The sequence below is a fragment of the Archocentrus centrarchus genome, chromosome 11 (genome assembly GCF_007364275.1).
Source record: "Archocentrus centrarchus isolate MPI-CPG fArcCen1 chromosome 11, fArcCen1, whole genome shotgun sequence".
In the NCBI taxonomy this organism is placed as follows: Eukaryota; Metazoa; Chordata; class Actinopteri; order Cichliformes; family Cichlidae; genus Archocentrus; species Archocentrus centrarchus.
Window position 1 is genome coordinate 27,261,222 of NC_044356.1, and position 22,741 is coordinate 27,283,962.

At 42.2% G+C, this 22,741-nt stretch overlaps 2 protein-coding genes across 5 annotated transcripts; one reads left to right on the forward strand and one right to left on the reverse strand.

Annotated features, from left to right (window-relative positions):
• Nucleotides 1-2,608: 2,608 nt before the first annotated feature.
• On the reverse strand, nt 2,609-18,569 carry LOC115788542 (homeobox-containing protein 1). 4 transcript variants are annotated; one of them, XM_030741604.1, is made up of 11 exons: nt 18,324-18,569; nt 17,549-17,660; nt 15,595-16,024; nt 15,239-15,324; nt 12,953-13,063; nt 11,517-11,735; nt 10,425-10,581; nt 8,221-8,303; nt 7,442-7,537; nt 7,207-7,325; nt 4,327-4,473 (listed from the first exon to the last, which is right to left on the reverse strand). In XM_030741604.1, exons 2-11 carry the CDS (start codon nt 17,628-17,630, stop codon nt 4,327-4,329), a joined length of 1,530 nt encoding a protein of 509 aa, XP_030597464.1. In that variant the 5' UTR covers nt 17,631-17,660; nt 18,324-18,569. The 4 variants fall into 4 exon arrangements, with proteins under 4 accessions (XP_030597466.1, XP_030597467.1, XP_030597464.1 ...); XM_030741605.1 differs by having other exon boundaries at nt 17,549-17,839; XM_030741606.1 differs by lacking the exon at nt 18,324-18,569 and having other exon boundaries at nt 2,609-4,473; nt 17,549-17,630.
• A 2,545-nt stretch (nt 18,570-21,114) lies between these two features.
• LOC115788308 (gap junction beta-3 protein-like) lies at nt 21,115-22,164 on the forward strand. The gene is made up of 2 exons (XM_030741284.1): nt 21,115-21,792; nt 21,882-22,164. Exons 1-2 carry the CDS (start codon nt 21,257-21,259, stop codon nt 22,162-22,164), a joined length of 819 nt encoding a protein of 272 aa, XP_030597144.1. The 5' UTR covers nt 21,115-21,256.
• The last annotated feature ends 577 nt before the right edge of the window (nt 22,165-22,741 follow it).

Below are 22,741 nucleotides of genomic sequence, written 5' to 3' on the forward strand. Positions count from 1 at the left end.
ACTGATCCATCAGATTGCAGAAGGAGAAATGTGATTTGTCACTCCAGAGAACACGTCTCCACTGCTCTAGAGTCCAGTGGCGGCGTGCTTTACACCACTGCATCTGACGCTTTGCATTGAGCTTGGTGATGTGAGGTTTGGATGCAGCTGCTCAGCCATGGAAACCCATTCCATGAAACTCTCTACACGCTGTTCTTGAGCTAATCTGAAGGCCACATGAAATTTGGAGGTCTGTAGCGACTGACTGCAGAAAGTTGGTGACCTCTGCGCACTGCGTGCCTCAGCATCTGCTGACCCCGCTCTGTGATTTTACGTGGCCTACCACTTCAGGGCTGAGTCGCTTCACCTTTTTTCTCATGTTTGGTATCATAAAGACCAAAGAGTAGAAAAAAAACAAAAAACTGAAACCAAGCATTTAGAGCAGTCTGCAACCTGAGCTATTGGTTCAAAGAGATTACTAGTAGAAACAATGATATGTAACCTCAGCCATGTTTAGTATCCACCACTGTAAAGGTCCCTTCATTCAGCTCACATCTGCAGACTGTATCACAGCAATATAGGCCTCAGTTTATAGTAATATTTAATAATCCATCTCACCTGATAGGCTTGCCTTTACACATTTTTCAGGCTGGATCCCTTTTGACACTCAAGCACCATTTTTTTTGATGTATAGATACACAATGTTGCCATCCTGGAGTGAGAAGTGAACCACCGCTGTAGCTGCAATTTGGACATGAGCTCAAAGTGTAAAGGAGCTCAACTTTGATCTTGCAGTGAAATTATTATTTTTTTCAAAAAGGTACACATTAAAACATGACCTGCTTCCAGGTAAGTAAGTAAAATTTTATTCATATAGCACCTCTCAAGACATGGATCACAACACTAAAACAAAGTACAATTGGAGTAAGGAGGACCAAAAAAAAAAAAAAAAAAAAAAAAAAAATATATATATATATATATATATATATATATATATATAAAATAAAAAATAAACTAACCAAATACAAGCCTAAAAAGATGAGTTTTTAGCTGTTTTTTAAAAGACACCACTGCATCCGCAGTTCTTACACACAAGGGGATAGAGTTCCAGAGTCGAGGAGCTACTGTTGCAAAAGCTCTATCTCCCTTAGTTTTCAGCCTTGAGTGATGTACGGCCAGTAGGACTTTATCACATGACCTCAGAGACCTGTAATGATCCCTGTAAGCTGCTGGTGCTTTCAGTCCATATATGTTGGGTAGGCAGATTTGATGGCATATTAGTTGCTAATACTTGAAGATTTGCTCACCTTGTTGTTCCACTTGTTCTCGGTTATGTGCCAACATCATCTTCTGTGACCCCGAGTTTCTGCTCTAGCAGATAAAATCACACATTGTCAGCACTTCTCCTGAGATCTGTGCTGCACTCATTAGACAGCATTCACTTAACGTAACACTGAATTAAGTAATGGAAATTAGAATTATTGGTAATGTATTACTTAAATAATTCCAATCTGCTTGGTGTTTCCTGAAAGGGTGATGAGACTAATTTTTTTCAGCAATCGCTTGAACAATGTTTTCACCATCTTATCCCTCACTCGATGTTCCCATTCCAAAACCAAAACCAAAAGGACATATTACACTCATTTACAACTTTATATTTTTATTCTTGGACTCCATTAGAATAGCTTTGCATGATTCCCAATGATCCCAATGATTTATTTTGTACTGGGTATATAAATCTGCTTTTGACTGCTCCCATATTCCCAAGGAGTCGCCACAGCGGCAAACGCGTAAACCTCTACACTACAGAACCGGTGTTCTCCCATTAAGTCAACGCTCTTCTGACTGGCTGCCCCTCTTGAACACAAAGTTTGAAAAACAGGTGGGTGGGGCTTCTGTCCTCACAGCTAGAACTGTGCGCATCAGATGACTACATTAGGGATATTTGTTCTCAATGGCATCCCACAGAGTGAAGGGAAGAAAAAAAAAGTTATTTTTGTTCCATCTGCAGTTGAACAGAAATATCAAAACGATCATTTGGGTTTTTTCTTTTTTCAGAGTTACATCCTCAGACTGTTTCTTAGTATGTCACCAGTTTTTTTTTTTTTTACATGGGACCTAATGTGCTAATTTACAGCTTCATATTTTTGGACTCTCAGATAGCTTTGTATTATTCATAATAATCCTTACTGATCTTATACTGGGCTTTGGTGGAACCCCTTAGCTCAGGCTGTCTGAAACAAGCCATTTGAGCCGCTTTTCCTTTTAGGCCAACTTTCTTTTGATTGGCTCCCCCTCTGGAGCATGTTTTACAGCAGGCAGGTGATGCTTCTGGGCTCACGAGCAGAGCTGTGCACATAAGATGACCCTATTATGGATATCTGCTCTCAATGACATCATACCAAGCCAAGGGTAGAAATAACTTAAACCCACATTTAGAGGAGTCTGAAGCCGGAGCTTTTGCCTCGCAGGGATAACTCATAAATACACTGATCTCATCGTTTGAATCTTTTGGCAAAGTTTAATATGAGAATCCACCTTTGGAACAGTATATATAAAAAGGAAATAAGGAAAAGCATAACAATTCCCCTTTAAATCCCTCCAAATAAATGGAGACATGTCCCACTGGTTGTGTACAATTTTATTATTATTATTGGTTTCCCTTGTCAGATAAAAGCAGAGAGAGAGAGAGGAGCATTATAATCATAAATGGCATGCAGCTTTCCTGTCCAATGCCGGACGAGAGAACTGTCTGAGGTGAGTATACATCATCAACACAGGGCAAACCCAACCGCCATAAACGCTACATGACACTGTCTGTTTCATAAACAGTTACAATAAGGGCTGCTGTCAAAGCTTCATGACACTTAACCCGTCACGCATTCATGCCACACAGTAATTCTGAGGTAAGCTTGAGTTGGCTAGTGTTGTACTGAGCAAATAAACGGATCTACTGTATAGCTATGTTGTGACCATCACTTCCTGGTTTCTCTACCGTGGCATAGCTTTGGCATTAGGAGGTAACATGGTAGCACCCTGCTCAGGGGGTGCATTTGAGAGCAAGTGTTTTTGTTCATTACATGAACACTGAGGAGGTAACTCCCAAGGCCTTAGGCCAGTGAATATAAGGGACTATATAATTAAAGTTCAGCTATTCATATTTAAAGTTTGACAAATAAGTTTCGATATACTGCTAATGGATTGAAAGGAAAGCACCCGTAGGCGTGTGTATTTTTGCTGGGTTATGTACATGTCGAGGCCCAAACGCAGGTGTGGAGAGCTCCCCTTATACAATTCCAGTAAGAGTCACTTGGAAGTGCAGCTTTGCAGTCTGAGAAATTTACAAGCTTGAGCTTTAGCTTATCTCCACAGAAAGAGAAGGTACATGTAGCATTTCAGCTGTCACACAATGATTTTTGATCACATTTGTTTTAGCGTTCTTTCAAACGATTAAAAAAAACAACAAAAAAAAAACAAGAGTAGACTTGACCTAGTCTAGCTTCATTGGCTGAGGTTGAAGACAGCAGCATTAAGTATAACAAAGAAGACAAAGAGAGTGTGACAGTCCTAGGCTTGTCTGGCTAATATCAAAAAGGTATAAATAACACTTTCTGTTTTGGTTAAACAGTTAAGATGAAGAAAATAAAGCACACGTTAAGACACGACAGAAACCTGGTGCAACTCTTCACCGTCTTTATCCACGATATTTGGGATTACCTGAGATTCCGGTTGTCCCTCAGGGCTTTTGATGGCAACAGCACTCGTTGATTGATAGATTGATTGATTCAATCGATTGATTGAGGTCACAGTCTTACAGACCAGATGGGGGTCAAGATGCTCAAGAAAGCAGAGGGCGTTCATTTCACCGCACACTAGATCCTTGATGTCACACTTTATCCCCCACGCCCCAACCAACACACCTGACCTGCAGGCTCAGCACATTCACGTCACCACAGTCCATCAAATAGCCACCCTTAAAAAAAAAAATAAAAGCTCAAAGAAGGCATGGAGCAAAGAAAACAGAGAAAGCTTAGCTTAAAATGGGCGAGGTATCCTTTACATGATTCTCCCTCTAAGGAATTTAGGCTTTTTAATACCATCTTGGAATGCACTATATATTGATACTGTATATTGCTGTTAATATAAGCAGGATTATTGTTGATAAATACAGTGGCCACCTTACCATCTGAGGCACCTCATCGAGCTTCAGCACCCTCCTCCCTTTCATATTTGGGTGACTTAGGCCCGAAAAAGGCCCTACATGGGTGGAGCAGGAGACCCTTAATGTTTTCCTATTTCATCTGATTAAAATTCAAATACAACAACCCAGACTGTCTCCGGCTTTAGTCACTCTTCATCCACAGTCTCCCTTTTTGAATCCTCTTCTTTCTGTTCCAGAACCTGAGTGCCGGGGCTCGGCAGGGCTGCCACCTCCGTAGAAGCCAGCGAGGCGGGATCTTGTTGGTCGACAATCCTCTGGGAAGATGTGTCTTCCTGTGTAAAAGCATACAGTGGATATATGAGCAAAACAGTTGGGATTTTAGTATCCCTTTTATTAGATATAGCCTCTGTAAAGTGGGCCTCTTCTTGCCCATATAGCAGCTCAGGCCTCCCATCAGTCTCAAGGCAGCAGTTTTGGGCTTGGGCAGCTTGTTAAGGGCAGTGAAGCGGCTGTGGATGCTTTGCAGACTGTGTTTATGTCTCGCCTGCTGTGACCAGCTAACAGCTGGCCCCAGCTTCTGCTCCTGCCCCAATGACTTCCTGTGATTTGTACAGTGTAGTAAACTCTGGCTGTTACACCGTGTCTGCACAGAAGGCGTAGCACGTTAGCAGAGCAGCAGCAGCCGCCGTCTGTGTTTAGACTGGAGGCGTTCAAGCACAGCAATGAACTGCCGGTCGCTTGAGTTTTAGAAGCACTGAAAGCCCAACACCCAATTATTGTCTTTATGAAATGCAGAGAACTTGACTCAAAATGAGAGAAATACATGGTTTTGTTTCAAAAATTTTTTTGTTACAACCAGAGTCATTCACATAAAAAGTGCAGGTATTACATGTTAATACACAATGTAAAGGCTACGGATGGTATCACTGGTGGTATCACTCTGCTTATACAATTCAGTTTCATGTATATTGTGCAAGTTCACGAACACAGTCTTTTCAGTGTAAATAGTCTGTGTCAGAATGATTACTTTCTTTGTCCCCTGATTGCCAAGACTTTAGAGAACAATCTTTACACTGAACAAACCGTACACTGCCTCCTGCCAGCACAGGGTCTGGGTTATCATCGATGATGATTTAGACCTCACAGTGTTAAGAACTGCCTCCTCAACAGTGTAACTGTACATATGCGACTGACTCGGTCTGACTGATCGGGTTAAAGTATACGGTTTTAGTGTACAACACATTAATGCCCCCAACGCTGCTTTTGTTTGTCACATATGAAGACAAATTGAACCTTTATGAATTTTGGACCATCCATCAGACAAATCAAGGAATTTGAAGATGCCACTATGATTTGTGGTTGTTAGTATTTTACATAGCAGCAGTTTGTCAGTGCACTCATCAATATCAGTACCCAACCTTCCCAGTAACCATTGAATCTGGCGTGAAACATTCACTTTGTTGTGGATATTCAGAAATGTTACATTACCTGATACAGATGTCCCATTAGGAGAGGTTAGGTCTACCTGAGTGAACTGAGCTGCTGAACAGTGGCGTCACTGTGCGGCGCAAGATGTGCAAAGTGTGATGGGCACATCTTGTAGTCAATATTAATAAAGAATCTATATATATGTGGACATGGATTAAAGCAGTCGCTGTTAATTAGAGCCTATTTACCCAGGCCTGCAGGTGTTACTGCTGGTTATTTGTTTTTGCTTCTTCTTCTTCTTCTTCTTCAGCAGGGCCCTGTACTATGAAGTGAGTTTAACATACCCAGGGTATCTTTCCATTATCTGGATTCACTTACCCTCACACTGTCAATCAGGATAAGTGGTCATGAAGCTGTTTATCAACTCACTAAGTAAATCCAGGGTTTCCACTGCCTGTTCACATGAACAGGGTGGTGTTGGCACCATCTAATCAATCTAAAAGGGGTGATTCACGGGTCATATGACATTTCTTCCACAGAAAATGATCCCTATGAGTGCCACTTACTCCTGAGATGTTATCAAATGGTTATCAAATAACAAATATACAAATTAAATGCAACACTGCTGTAAAAAGGACAAAAGATGAATGCAGCAGCAAATCATTAATCTGGTGATTTAGTTCACAGAGCAGTAAAAGAAACATTTTAATTGCAGTTCATTAGTTTGTGGCTGTGAGCGCGCTCTGTGCTGCTGTGTCTAAGCAGGCAGCTGCACATTAGAGCTCTGAAACTTTCAACTGGATCCATTTAAACATTAAATATTACAGCCTTGGCAGATCAAAGTGAAATGAATTTGACTGATTGAACAGGTATGTGTGGTGTGTGTTCTGCAGTTCCAACAGTGTGAGACAGACTTTGCAGCAGATTAGAATCAAGTATAAAAACATTTATACATTTTTCTAAATCACCAAATTAATACACGCACATTCACGTTAACAATGCAACACAGTTTACATTTCATTCAGTGCTTTTAGTGAGGTACAGCTTAACAAGCTGCACATATAAAACATATTCCCCCAGCAGAGACTCTATTGTGTTTTAGACAGGCTGTAAATAAATCAGTGAAAACGCGTCGCTTCCAGCTGAATTGAAACTGACATTCTGAACATAACCTGCTCCAGACAGTTTTAGTTTTTATTCTCTCAGCTGCAGACTCAGGGCTATTCAAGGGTTTGAGAGTTAAGATTAAATATAAAAATACTGTCAGCTGCAAGTGCTCCCCCTCAGCCTCCTGGCAGTAGGATCTTTAGGTGGCACAGTGTAAGTGTCCTGTTTTAGGATCATATTTTAACGCTTACAGAAAAATAAACCTGTTGTGAAACTGTTTGCTGCCAAGAGAAAAAAAAAAAAATGTGAGGAATAAAGTTGTGTCTACAAATTTATATTTATTACTGATTGGTCAGTGAGCAGGTTAGGTTTGCAGTATAAGTTACTGTGATACTCCGGCAAAGAAGTGAACCACCTTCGCAGTACAGAAAACCCGGGTTTAACCCTGAAGTTACCTGAATAAGCCAAAATCCTGCCTCACAGTATACGGCCCAGAAGACGGTCACGTGGTTAAGCCTGTGTTTACTTACTTGTTCTGAGAATCGATGATTCACCTGATCTGTGAACTCTTGCATCTCTCCTTCCTCACCGTTTGAATGGCAGCTCGGACTCGGCACCTCGATTCCGTGGCTTTCCAAAATGGCAGCTTCTGGTTGTGTCAGACAAAGAAGCACAAATCAGATAAATACAGTGTATAGAAAATGTGCAGAAGCTAACATTTCCAAAAGCCTCTGCTTGGCATTCCTAAAATTCAATCTTCCTCACCTATATTTGCTCTCCTCTTCATCTCCTTCCGACGATTGGCGAACCAGTTGTAAACCTTCAGCGCGGTCACACGTTCAAACTCAGACAGTTTGCAGCCTGCGGATTGAAACAAAATATACAACAGTTAAATTTGCCATTTCTAAGTATTTAATATTGAAATTCCAGGCACTGCTTATGGATGCTGTGTTCCTCTGCCTGCAGGCTGGCCAGGTCGTTGTTGTGACAGTCCAGTATTGTAAGTGGAGTTACAATAGCAATAATGAGGCCCCAGTGCTTGTGGAGTGGCCCCGTCAGATGCTGCAGACTGATCAAAGAGAGACGTCCTTAAGCTGCATCTGCACAGGAAGCGATCGGCATCAACGTGATGACCAGACACCACAGAAATGACATTCTGTGAATCCGAGCGACTACGGGCAAAATAACCGCTGGTGATGCCAAGTCCAACGCGGTTACTGAGAAATAAACTTTTCTCATCTTCCAGGCGAGTGCAACTACAGATGAGAGTGAACTAAATTGTTGACTGGCCTGGTAGTAAATACAGTGCAGGGTTACTTAGGCAACGAGAGCCTGGACTGTCCACAAGCGACCAACCATCAGCTTCAAAGAGCTGTGAAAATAGCTCGACTTCTTCTTCGAAACAGCCGAGCTAAAAACGATTAATCACTTACAGTCAGCAATTAAATACCTATCAGTGGATATCAATTTAGCAAGAACTAACTGAGAACCATATGTTTTATTCTGCACAGCTGCCTTTAGACTTTTCCGGTGCCTCTTACTACCTGGTTTCTGGATGACAGAGTTGCAGGCGTTGGCGATCTCCTCCCGCTTCGCCTCATCTGGGTACTGGTTCTCCATGAAGAAGCTGGAAGAGATGAACAGCCGCTCTATTGGCAAAGAGTTAAATCGTACTGCATCACAGGCATTTATTAGACGATGTGCGGCACCGGTCGGAGCCGAGCCAGCTACACCCTAATTTTACACCTCATCGACTGTTAGGCTTCGTATTGAAAGGCAGGAGAGTTAAGGACAATGTTTACAGAGAGCAGCGGGAAGGGTTCACACCGCACAGGAATAGATTAGTGAATGCATTTCTGCAATTCAAGCTTTGCATACTCAAAACTCTAAATATGTCTATTTTTTAGTAAAAGCTTATTATTTTTTATCAAAATGAGGATCAGAGTAACCATTATTTTTCTCTTTGCTCTCCAAATTTGCATTACCCATATCTTGCTTTTTTTTCTCTCCAAGGGTGAGAAAGAATCATTATCTCACATTACAAAACACAAGGATCAATTTCTCCCAGCCCTCTTGTCCTCTCACCCTCTGAGATGCCCTATCCTCCCTCCTCCTCCTCCTCACTCACACATCATCTTCACCTCTACTGTATCGTCCTTGGGTCTGAACTAGCTCATAAGGATCAGCACTGCAGTAGAATTGCGTAATCCCGGGGTACTGCTGGTGAGTGTTGTCTGTGTGCTCTTATTACTTTGAGTGCCCAGACTGCACCCTATACTTACAGCAACCATTTAATAGAGAAATCAATTGCACACAGCGGGCACTGTGCTCCTCTTTCTCAGCATCCGTCTAGGTTACTGAGAAGACTGTCTGGGACAAATATGTTCCAGAGAAGCAGGGTCACAGTAGCCCTAATGAAAAATGACATCATAAACTGAACCAGTTCTGCTTGGCGCTGAGAGCAGGAAGCCACGGCAAAAAGGCTGTAACGGACATATATGCTGGAAAGGTTTTTAATATTGACAGTTACTTTAAGCAACGCTGCATTTCTGTTCCAACGATTCAAGTACAGACATGGTCAAACTCATTTAAAGTTCTCTCGGCTGCTTTCGATGAGCTTTTTATGGTTCAGAGCAGCACATAAATTTAATGTGAGTACAGCGACCGACCACAGGAACAGAAAAGTCTGAAAGTCCAGTAAAGTTACACTCAAACTGAATGATTTTTTATATATATATATATATATATATATACACACATAAATAAAATCTAATTTATTTTTTTTAAATTCAGTTTAGTTCTGTTTAGTTTCCAAAGTGGGTTTGCTCATTCCAGTTTAGTTTTGAGTGTATTTTGTGTAGTTTTAGCTTTGCTTTTATTAGTTTCAGTGTTTGTTTTAGTCTTTGCACTTATTATGTAAGGGGAGGTGGAGGCAGATCTAAACAGAATAAACAGAATAGATATTACAGCACAGGCATGGCACGTTTTGAAGGCAGGTGACTCACAGACATCTCAAAGAAAAAAAAATACACCAAAGCCTCTTTAGGCTGTGCTGGCAAACACTAAAACTTTCCTGATGACTTTTAGATTTTTTATTCTAGTTTTTTTTATTCAAGTTCACAAAATCAGTTCAGTTGCTTTTAAAAAAAATTCAAAAAGCTTTTTTTTTTTCCACTTCATATTAATTTTTGTCACACCTAGTTTCAGATTGTAGTTTAGTTTTAGTTCACTATAATAACTTTGGTCACAGGAATGAGTGAGTAACTGAATTTTGATTTCAGTTAAGTTTTGGATTCCAACAATTATGAAAAGAACACAACGGGATAAAAGAGTGATTTTTTTTTTCTTTAAACAAAGCTCTTACTCCGTCTGGTGTCCTCTGGCTTAACTGACACAGTCCCGCAGATGGTGAGGAGGCTCGCTCATTCTGCAGGGACTCTGCTCCTCCACACTGAAAGGAGCCAGTAGAGGAGGTTTGGACAACTGATTAGGATGCTTCCTGAATACCTCCTTGATGTGGTGTTTTGGGCATGTCCAACTGGGAGGAGACCCTGGGGTAGGACACACTGGAGAGATTGTCTCTTTGTTGGCTTGGGCACCCCTCTGTCCAACCCCCTGCCTACAGAAGCGTAGGAGGAGGCGGCTAGGGGGAGAGAGGTCTGGGCATCTCTGCTTAAATTGTCAACCTGAAGACCCGAACCCAGATAAGTGGCAGAAAATGGATAGATGGATGGCAAACCCTCCTCACCTCTCCATAATTGACTGGCACTCCTTCCTCCAGGTGAACCGGCTTCCTCTGCGCAGCCTCAGTGGACCGCCCACTATCCCCGCTCTGTCGCCTGCCATGATCCCTGTCCTCCAATCAGGTTCCTCCTTCACCAAAGACCGCATCGATAAGGTGGCACCTGAAGAAGGCAGAACATGCAACTTCACTATTTTAACTATTTTAACTTATTTTAAACAATAGTGACAAAACAAAAAAGAATCTCAACAATAAAGTGCTCCTCATATTCAACACATTAAGTCCAGAAAAAAAAAAAGACAACATGTCTGAGGCACGCATTCGCAGTCTGACTTACAGCATAAACTTATTTCCAACCCTCTGCTGAGATTTCAGTTCCCAAATCTTTGCTCCGTGTATTGAACAGCTTACAATGAAAGCTCTCTGTGTCAGTCCTTCAACAGCAGGCGTCTGTGGCTGTTAAGTAAAGTGCTTTTTACAAAACATCCCAGCTGTGCTTCTTTTCAGATTACATTTATGCCTCAGATTTTCAAAGGACATGTTAACAAAGTTGGATGATACAGATCTTGAATCTTTTCAAGTATTTTAAAGCATCTTCTCTTATATGTATTGAGGTTATATTGAACTATGTTTAAATATCTGATTTTGAAACAATTTACATGTCAAGAACTGAGGGTAACAATTGTAGTGCTGCTCCTTGGAGCAGCTGAAACCAAGTTAGATTTGAAGTCAGAAGGTGAAGTCAAACTCTATCAGCTGCATTGTAACTAGTTAGTTTTACTATCTGTGCTTGGACTAAGTGGAGCTTTATGAAAACACTGTCATAAAGAGGTTGGGTAGAATGGACCAGAAAGACATTAAACAGAGAGTAAGAGACCCACTTCTAGATAAATGTATAACTACGTTCAAATCATATCCATTTGCTACAATAGTGAGCTGGATATGAAACCTATGGAGCCATTTCATTTTAGCATTAGAAATATAAGTTTAACAGCCATTTGAGGCTGCTGTAAAGCACCTGAGCTGACAGAGCGGGTACAGGCTGATTAGCATGCAGGTCTCCTGTGGCAGGCTGCTGATGCCAGGGGGCGCAGTTACCTGGCTGGGCCTGGGCAGCTGCGGCTGCAGCAGTGTACCACGGCAGCAAGTGCATCAGCAGCTCTCTCTGCCTGCTCCACGATGGGTTGGGGTTGAGGTTGGTGTTGGGATTGGGGAGGATGTTGGGGAGGCTGCCACTTGCCCCTGCTACCGTCCCGTCTCTGTCCCCTCCCCTGGCCCTGGGACTCACGCTGTGCTGGCTTTCACTCCACCTCAGCCCTTCAGTCAGGACAAAACCAATAGTCAGGCAAGCCACCGCCATGGGATATAGACACCAGCTGTGGCTGTAACTGGAGGCTGATAGTTTGCATCTATGTCTCTGGATTACCTGACACACTCCTGCCTTGAAATTGTAAATTTATCAACAAATATCTTCTTTGTAGTTTCAGCGGATTCGCTGATCAGAAATTTAACCGACAACACTGCTTCTTTACAGATTAATCGTGGGCAGGTCAATAGGAGCTTATGTAAGAAGCAAAGCGCTATGGCCACTTTTGGGTTGGAAACATTGCAGACAAAGTAATTATTGTTAGTATCACTGTTAATAGCTTGCTTGTTAGCCATGTGGGAATGAAAACCAGCACCAGAGTACCTCCAGCGTCAGGGCTGGGAACTACAGAGGAGCTAAAGCAAAGCCTGGGCGGGTCGGTGTGGAAGGGGGAAAAAAAAATAAAGGATTAAGATGAAAGGAGACAGCAGGGACAGCAGATGGTCCATCAGCGGCTTTGTTTATTTCACACACTAACAATGTAAAGAAGAGACTTTTTGACATGATTTAGTGCAGGTGCATGCTGTTTGACACTAATCAATAAAAGCTGGGAGCATCTTGAGCTGACACTCGTTTGCCGTGTCGTCGCTGTTTTAATGCGTGCCGAATTTGCATCCTAGGACGTGGAGAGGTCAGCACCGACCCAAGCTGTTACTCTAGCCTGTGCAGACGAGCTGCATTCACCCGCTAAAGTTTCATTTCCCAACCAGAAGCCTTAACGCTATCGATTAGAATCTCCTGTGACGGGACTACCTTTATCGTTTGTCTTTGCTCTGAAAATATAGATTCGTCTCATATCCTTGCTTGACCTCGCAGCCCTTGTGGACCAGGTTGAAGTTAGCAGAAGGAATTAAAGGTGTGTGGGTTTACCATGCAGGAGGATAGTGGGCGGGTAAAGAGGAGGAGGAGAGATGGATGGGGACGGGTTAGCAAGCAGTGGTTCACATTCAAGACACACAAGACATATTATCCCTTTTAATATGAGCCTTCTGTTATCTAATCTACAGTGTAATCTTTCATCATTAACCTGACATTCAACCTTGAGCCACTGATCTGCACCCTCTCATAATTATTCGAAAATCTATTATTCCTGTGAGGATCTATGTCCCACTCACCTCTGCTGTAAAAGTCAAATGTTACACTTGTACCTCCCAGCCCAGCATCTCACCTGGGTTGTTCCTCTCCAGCAGGTACCAGCGATAGAAAGCTCTGCGTTTGGAGTCGCTCATCTCCAGGCCCTGCTGCAGCAGCCACTGGGAGATGTAGCTCTGGCTGATGCCTGCGTGCAGGAGGTGACACGCGTTATTTTAACAGGTTGAAGACAATGATTTATGTCACGGCCGCACCAGCAGCAGCATCATCGGCGCTGGAGAGATCGGCTGCGTTCCAGCTCTGGAATACCACTGTTAAGCTAATGAAGCCACCTCGACATCAATACTTTAATTAAGGTCGCGATGTAGTGCAATCTATTTTCAGGAAAGGAGTAGACAAAGTTTACTGACATGAACCTGCTGCTACTGCAAACACACATATTACCTACTGCACTGTTACAGCTGACATTAGTGTGAGCCCATTGAAAGGCTCTTTAAAACCTTTCTGGCTTAGTGCGGTTATTTTTCATTTTATTTTATTGTTTATAAAATGACAGTCGACAGTTTAGTGAATCTCTTTGAAGTATGTTAGTCAGACAAAGTGAGGAAGCCTGACAACCCACTGGACTAAAAAGACCACCCACACTAGGGAATTTTGTATTTTTAGGAACTACTTTTTTTTTTTTAAGGTATAACCTCCAACATTAACTTAGCTTACGTATCCTACACATGAGTAACTGCCCCATCACTAACAGAACCCCCCTGGCATGTTCAACACATGGTGTTAAAGCTAAGGGCTAATGGCATGGTTTGGTTTCTATGGAACATGTGCTGCTCATATCTAAGTATCTGTAATGGCTCATTACAGATTAATAGTTACCTGGTGATTGAATTACATTTTTTTTTTTGCATTTGTGACCAATCGCAAATAGGTGCAGAAACTGCTTTTGATTGTGAGGTGATTGCACAGGTCACCCGGTGGGAGGCGACCTGCCTCAGAGAACTTCTTGTCTGACCCAGACAGACTTCCTCAGTTAATCACTTTACTATCATAAACAGATTGCATGTAATTGCCAACTTGACTCCATTCAGTCGCAAACTGATAGCAGACCGACTCCATCATATTGGAGTTTTATTACCATCTTGATGCACCAAAGTCACTTTGGAGACGCCAGCTGACTGCCAGTGGTTGCAGACCTGGTCCCCATCTTCAAAGCCAACAAGATTGCAAGTTCACCGCACATGAACACAATCGTTTTGGTTGTGCTGCGGCCTCCAACCACTGTTTTCTCTAGTGTGACATACGTGCAGCATAAAACATATTGGCCAGCAACTCCCATCAACCCAACAGAAGATGTCAGTACTGATGCTTTTTGATTAGTGCCTCCTAGCATGTTAGCCCCACACGAGTAAATCTTGAATGTAATAAAAGTGCATGTTAAAGTGACCACAAGTGAAATGAAACTGCAACAACTTTACCATGATTTTTTTTTTCTAATAGTCTTAAACATCAATAAATTTAATAAATTTGTAGAAAACATAAGATGACATGTGAATACCTCATTTTCTCTCATTTTCATGTAAGATTTTTTAAGACTTTGCAGTGACACTGACAACAGGCTGTTTTTAACATGAGCAAACAAAACAAACTAACTGCTGCACACACTGGAGCATTTTAACAAAAGTTCAACAGCAGCTGACCGGTCAGACAAACTCTCACCGTAACCATTTTAAGTCAAAAACAAATGCTCATGCAGAGCCGTGGATAGCCTTGGGACTTACAGGTGCAGCTGTTTTACCATTGCACCAGAACATGCTGACCAACTTCTTTGTCTACATTAAGAACCCAGGCTCTCAGGCAGTGTCGAGGGTCACTAAAGTACTATTTCAATTTGTTGTTTCAAGAGACGCAAATGACTAAAACAGATTAAACTGCAGAACACAGCATAAAAGAAGTTAACAACAAAACAGCAGCAGTCTGGAGACATTTCACAACAGCTTTTCTTTGTATGTTTACAGTAGTTTCAACAGTATCAATACTGCACATCAGCAGATACCTGAAGCCAAGGTATCAGTATTGAATTGGAACTGGCAAAAATTGAACCGGTGCATCCCTAAGCTAGTTACACTTCATTTTGCAGTTGAGAAACACGAGTGAATGAGCTGGCAGAGAGAACCAGAGCAAAAAAAAAGCTTGAATGCAGCTTTTGATTTGTTCTATCAAGAATCTTTATGTTTGTTTTGTTTCTTAATTCAATCAAGACAACAAGACTTAAAATCTATTTCGATGCTGAGATCTGCCACGGCTCTCACTGTGCTATCAACAGTTTAATAATCTAGAATGTCACAGAAAAGCAGAGTACCTGTAACTTGGCCCACGATTGCCTGAGAGATCCTGCGGTTGTTGAGAAAAGTTTTGATCTCTTCTTTCACCAGGTTGCTGTCTCTCCTGCAAAAGCAACAAAAAGCCCCATCATGCCATAAGAACCATTACACGGTGGTTAAAACACCAGCCTTTGCTCTGACTAACCTTATTCACTGCTGCTTCTCTTTTTTCAGCTGTCCCTAAGCACCTGACCTGAATTAACTCCATGTAAATTCTGGAGAATAAGCCTTCACCTCTGGGAATAGTAGCTGTCATTATCTGATGTTATTATAGTCTCTCTACTATTCCTTTGGTCTCTCTAGCACCACCATCCTCCCCCTCTCCTTTTCTTACCTCATGTACTCCTCCACCTTTTCCTCCAGGTCCCACTCCTCCTCCCCCATCATATCGTAGCTGAACGACCGCTGAACTGCCACGGTGGGAGGATAGAGGGGCGGGGGAGAGGCCTCGTAGCTGTTGCTTGGGGACAGCGCGGCGCCGTCCAGGCCGGAGGTCTGCGTGGTTGCGGAGGCCAGGGAGAGAGAGGAGGTGGAGGAGGATGATGATGAGGACGGGGCTGGGGCAGCAGTGGTGGGGGCATTGTTGGAAGGGGCAGGGTGAGAGTCACAGTGGGATGGGCGGTGGTCCGGGTCCAGCCTCTCCAGGGACTCTAAAGCGTGGATGATCTGAGGTTTGGTCATGCCGGACAGGCGCAGGCGCTGCAGGAGGTCGATCTGCTCGATGGTGTAGCGGGGCTCCACCTCACAGCACTCCATTCTGGCATCTGCACACAAAAATGAGTTGGTTTATCAAGGCAAACAAATGAAACACCACACCAAACGTGTAAGTGAATCTGAACCAACCATCACCCTATTAATGCACCCAAGAGCTGCACGGCTGGGCTGATTTCTCACCAGATAAACAGCACCACGAGACTTCACAGAGTCTTACCAAGACATACACGGCTATATTTATCCCCACTCAACACCATTCATAGACCTTAAATAGAGATAATATGTTGCAGACTTTTTCAGAACCTGCAGAGAAATGATCAAAGGAATATTAATAGATGAGAAAGGCACACAAAGCAGAATTCAAACACTTTGAAGAAGTTTATTTATACTGACACTTTAAATGCAAATCTGATTCAAGTATTTTGGTAACGTTAATACTTGAGAAACCAAATGACTCTGAGTGAAAACATGACAGGGTTATAAAACTGCACTTAGGAAACCAGAGCACACTGCTCAGTTCTCCCGTGAGGAACCCTTTGGGTCATTCAAAAAATTTTGGCCACCTTTCAAATGCTTGGCACACACACTTAGGCTAACCTTGCTCCATTTGTCCGAGGTGGAATTAAAGTAAGATCACCCTGGCATACATAACCTAACATCAGGTCCCCCTCGGCTGAGTCATATCCATCCTTTCACTTTTTTAAAGTCCCGCAAGGCTGCAGGGAGCCTAATCCTAGTACTCACCAATAATTAGACACTAAAAAGCTAAAAACCACATTAAAGTCTTTTTTATATAAATGTAGGAATTTGACATGACCTTGCCTACTTGTAAAGCAGGGGCATGCCCATCCACAGTGGGGGCACCTTGTGCCACCAGCCCCCTGAAATATGATTGCCCCCACCATCAGTGCCACTGGATATTTTCTTTGGAAATAAGGTAGCAGCCAAAAGTGCCTTTACTTTACTGAGGAACACTTTAATTGTACTTTATTTAAGTTTGTCTATGCCGTGCTATTTTCTACTTCTACTACAGTATATTTTGGATGAAAATAAAGATTTAGTTGCTTATTATTTTAATTTTACATAGACCTTAAAATATTGCTCTCTCATGTAATGTACTGTCAGTAAGTAAGAGATTAAAATCATCTCCAGCTGCAGATCATTGTTATTCAATATCATGCATGTAACAATTTCAGACATATTAAATATATTATAATGCTGAAACTTTCGTACTTTTAGTTAAACAGAATGATAAATTTTAAATATCCTGCCTTGTTCTTAGATGAAAATAATGTAATTTAATGATTTTGCCCACTTTCGCATAACTACAAACAATCCAGTGATGCTGCTACAACAAAACAGACTTTAAAAGTTCATCTTGTTAAATCGGTGCTCTGGAAAAAGTGAACTTGCTGGATTTTTGTAAATCCTTCTGATTCAAAAGTGATGCGCTTACAAGGTGGAGCGCAGTGATTTAACCGGCCATGCAGAACTAAGCAGCTGGCTGACTTTGAATTTTTCTTCTTCTTCTTTTTTTTTTTTTAAGTACGCTGTCTCTACATTGTGGATCTTACCTGATGGAGGGGGTGACACGGACAGGCGCCCCGGGAGTGGTTCAGTGCGTGGGGTCGCAGTGGGGACACACCACTGTCGCATGGCTCAGCGAAGTTCAGCTCGGCTGGACCTCTACGGAGTCACACAAGAGACTTGCTGCAGTGTGTTGCCTCTATTAGCATCCTGCCAAACCTGCAACAGCAGATCACTCCCCTATGCTGGCTAAGCTAACGCCGTCAACTCTAGTTGGTTCTCCTGAGCGCCAACCTCCCATCAGCTGCTGCTCCGCTGTCCCGTCACCCTGAACGACACTAGAAAGCGGAAGCAATGCTTGCAACCTTCAAAATAAGACACACTAGTAGCGACATAACAATAACCACTCTTTACATCATATTGTATACAGAGACAGAATTAAACTACATTCAGAAGCGATTTGTGATCTAACTACTGAAGACTATTTTTTCGCTCTTTTGCTTAAAAGTATGACCGTAAATTATACTTCTATTTTGAAAAACTTGGGAAAAGACGCTGTTGAATGTGGTTACCTTCACACATCGGTCTGTTGTCTCGGCTAACAACTTCCCTAAAACTTGCACTCTGGAGGCAATATAAACACTATTTCAAGCAGGCAACTGTTTATGAAACATGTATGGTTCTAGCCTGCCACAACCAAACATCTGAAGTGTTGGGTCTTAGGGCTGGGACACAGCAAGCTGCTAACGAGTTAGCTCACTTGCTAGCTAAGTTAGCTGGTGGCTAGTAGCGGATCGTCCCGTCGCGGAGCACCTCTCTTACCTCCCGTTGCTGTGGAGAGACGGCTGCAGCCGGCTGGACGGACAGGGCAGATAATTAAAAGTGGTATAGAAAGTAGCGGTCCTCTGTTTTCCGCTATAGAAACCAAGTCCTGGGTTCAAGGCGGACGGTTAACTTAACGAGTAGAGGGTGAACGATGCGGGGTCATGTTGTCTTTCAGCTATGCAGCGGGGAAATAGTATATGCAAACGAGAGGAGCCCGTCTCAGTTGTGACCCCTCACCCGACAGTACCGTGAAGGCAGCAAGAATTATCATTATGATTTCCGGTTGTACAGTGCATGCTAGAAAATCCCTTTGCTGAATTTAAACACGAATGGCTGCTAACATGAAGCTGAGAGTAACATTTTAATCAAAGGGTCTGAAAATGCGACAATGCTCGTGCACGCATTTCGTTTGCGCAGCTTTAACGGCATTTAATGTCTATAATTAAAATGTTTATTGTTTTATTTTGGTCAGGTAGTTGGGAATTATGTCACTAAATCTGTTTTCCTTGACGCAGCGCCGCCCAATACATAAGTGGGTCTGTCTGCAGACTGTAATAAGCTCACATGAACAGGAGATAAACAACAACTGTGATGACTGGATAAAATGAGAATGCGGGTGTTCTTGGCTTGAAATACCCAGAATAGTCCTGAACCTGAAGCCCACAAAAGGATGAGCACTAAACCTGTGTTAACGAGCCGAGTCACTTTGTGTTTGCAAGGTAGTATTTGCAGATTTGTGGTTTAGTGCCAAGACGCAGTACTGCACACGTTTTGATGGTACATACTGAAAATTATTCAGCATCATTTACTGATTCATTTAAGGCCTTTTTTTTTTTTTAATTGCCCAAACAAATTTTTCTATGCTTCAGACACCCCCAGTCCAACATATTAACAATGGTTAAAAAAAAAAAATACTGGTTATTAACTTATAGATCATAAGACAACTGTTAGAGAGCAATAAAAACTGAAAATCTTCCAAAAATATCAACAAATTATGAAACAAAGAACTGAAAAACCCATTTACATATATGACTTGATTCAGGCTTTGGTTCTGTTGCTCAGTGTCATGTCATATAGACTCTCAAGTTGTGAGACACTACTGTTCTGTGCTGTAAAACAGATGCACATAACACTTTATACATATCACTTTTGGTGTTCTTGTGCATCTTCCCTTGTTGTCACATATAGTTGGCCAGTGTGATGTATTGTCCAAGCAGACATCATGCCAACATGTCATCACTGCCATGACTATCAAATGAAAAACAAGGTAGTAGTACTGCTTTTTTTTTTTTTTTTTTTGAGGGTTAGGGTTACCTTGCCAAAGGTACTCGAACCCTGACTCTGCAAGTTTCCCTCAAGAAGTACCCCTTATCGCACAACGCTGCCCTGCTGTGCTGTAGAGGCTTAACTGTTTTGCATAATGTTGGAAGTAGTCTTTAAATCCTTTACTCAAGTAAGAATATCAATGTTAAAGTACTTGTTTCCAAGTATAAGTCCTGCAATTAAAATTCTACTTGCAGTAAGAACAATAGTATTATTGTTAAAATATGCATAAAATACTCAAAGTATTATGCATGTCATTATAATTCATAATAATAATGACCTACCTGCAACAATCAGCCGAATTAATTAAGTTTTTCTTTTTTTTTTTAAAATTATACAGAACAGAAAATTTTGTTTTTTTTTTTTATGGAATTTTTCTGGTGCCCCGGCTACTGGAATATTTTTGTGATTTGATGAGATTTTTTTTAATAGTGCACTTTTTCATAGCGACCAGAGGTTGCCAGGAGTTCAGTGACCGGTGAATGGGGTTTCGGCAATCAATTTCGCAGCAGTTGCCAGCAACCTTTGGCAGGCACTCGCCAACTGATTGAGAAATACACATTTTTCCGACTGGTGGTTGTGAGATTGAAGCCAGAGATTCAGTGTGGGATCAGGACTTTTCCATGGCACGTATTTCTGCAAAGTGGGTAGCCTCATGTTCCAGATGAGGTCATCTCATTCTCTTGACTGGAATTGTGTCCGTTTTCGGTTTCTTATTCCTGCCGTATTTTTGTGGAATCCTGGATTTTAAACTTTGTCTAACACTTGGAAGAAAAGCCAGACTGATCATTTTATTATAAATAAAAAATATGCAGATGGTTTGCACCTCTGTCCTGAATTATATTGTGTCAGGTGTTCTCTTGGACCTCTCCTTCTGTGTAGGCTGCAGACTACAGGCACCTCACTATAAGTGTTGTTGCATCTTTGTATCTCAGTACTGTGAATATCAGCTGTTGAGCTAATCTAATACACCTGGATTTCATTGTCCAGCTTCATGCAGACAAGTACAGCGTCATAACCATATTATACAGTCTATGCTCTAACCCCAAAGGAATACTTGATTCTGGCTGATGTGGTTCTATATATCTACTCTAAAGTTATTGTCCACTGTAGCGCTGAGGAGCCAGCCAGCAGACTGCCTTCCTAGTGAGGGTCGATATACAAGAAAGTTATCGTACAGGGCTGGCTTTACAGAGTATAAAATGGAGAGAGGTTAAAAATTTTGTCTTTCACAAAGGTGCTGTATCTTTGTCTTCAGAGAGGTTGTTTTTCTTTATTTGATTCTGTGACATTTCTTTAAATGTAAAACTCCAGGATGCTGTTGGGTTTGTGTGAATTATTATCTATCAGTCTCTCTCTGTTAGTCAAGGTCTGTGTTATCACCACTTCCAGAAGTGACTGTAGCTGAAGAATGAGTTTCTGTTTGCTTTGTTCTATATCCCTCCCCTTCAACGTGTCCCAAGAAGGCAGCAGTATTAAGTACATTATTAAAGAGCCTTTGTGCTTGACGTGCCCAGTTTAGAGTGTGTCCAAGCGAGCTGTATTTCAGCAGTTTTTTAGTGCTCTGTTGCTTCAAGGAGGTCCAACCCAACATTTGAAACAACTCCATGAACTGGCTCTTCCTGGAGGGCCTCCTCAGTGGGGCGAACAAGTACTCCACAGCTTTTGGTCGAGTCTGGCTCGCCATAGTTTTTGTCTTCAGGCTCTTGGTCTTCTTGGTGGCCTGTGAAAAGGTCTGGGGTGACGAACAAAAAGACTTTGACTGCAACACCCGCCAACCCGGTTGTCAAAATGTCTGCTACGACTACTACTTCCCCATCTCCTACACCCGGCTCTGGGCTCTCCAGTTGATCTTTGTGACTTGTCCATCCCTTCTCGTGACTCTCCATGTTTCCTACAGGAAAGACCGGGAGCGTAAGCACCGGCAAAAGCACGGAGAAGACTGCCCCCCTCTGTACGATAACACAGGGAAGAAACGTGGGGGTCTCTGGTGGACCTACTTTTTCAGCTTGCTCTTCAAGATAACTGTGGATGGCATGTTTGTCTTCCTGCTGTTCTACCTCTATGAAGCCGCCTTCTTTCCTCCGCTGGTGAAATGTAGGGAAGAGCCATGTCCCAATGTGGTGGACTGCTACATTGCGAGGTAAGGGATACTGTTAAGGTTCTAAATGGTCATAGATTTGGAAATCACAGTCTTATGTTATGTGTTCTCACTTACACTGTGTTTCCCAGGCCCACAGAAAAGAAAATATTCACTGTCTTCATGGTGGTAACCAGCTTTGTGTGCATGTTCCTCACTCTCTGTGAGGTGTTATATCTGTGCGGGAAGAGGTTACGGGAACGCTGTGAAAAAGGACCTCGCCCTGTGAGTGAAAACTCCCTCCTGATGTCCAGAGTTCCCGTGAGTGAAAAGGAAAACTCCGCGCACAGCGAGCCTGTTCCAGAGAAGACTGTCGCCAACGGAGAACCGGGCCAGAAGGGTTCAGCCCCACCTTACAGCGTATCAGTCTCCTGAGAGACATAATGAGCTTCACTTTAGAAAACAAAGCCAAAATCTTAACCAGAATAGTCTCCAAATGCTTAGCAACAGGTGATGCTATTTACAAGTCATGATATTTTCAAAGCAATTTTACATTTAACTGTTTTATGTATTTGTTTCCGGATATTGTGTTGAGCATGTATGTGATCAAAATGATTTTGTGAGTATTTTTATGACCATATGATATGGCTCTCTAATGTGCATGAAACAAAACTGCTGAACCTGTGCTGAACTGTCATAAACTGAGCCCATGAAGACTGATATTATAACTTCTCAAATGAACGTCACAGTTGTCCGAGTTTTTGTTCATTTGTTTTTAAACATTCTTTTATGTATGGATATGTAAGGTTAGCTTTTGGGTTAAATCACTTTGCCTGTTTGGACCGCCCAACAGAAAAACTATGATGCCAAAATGTATGAAAGGTCCTATAAATTTGCCTATTTAGCATGTGGCTAAAGCCATCCAAAGTTTAGATGGATCATTGGTGATCTGGTGGATGTTAGATGCTTGAGACAAAGGACAAATGAACTAACAGAGCCAGACTGTGGCTAC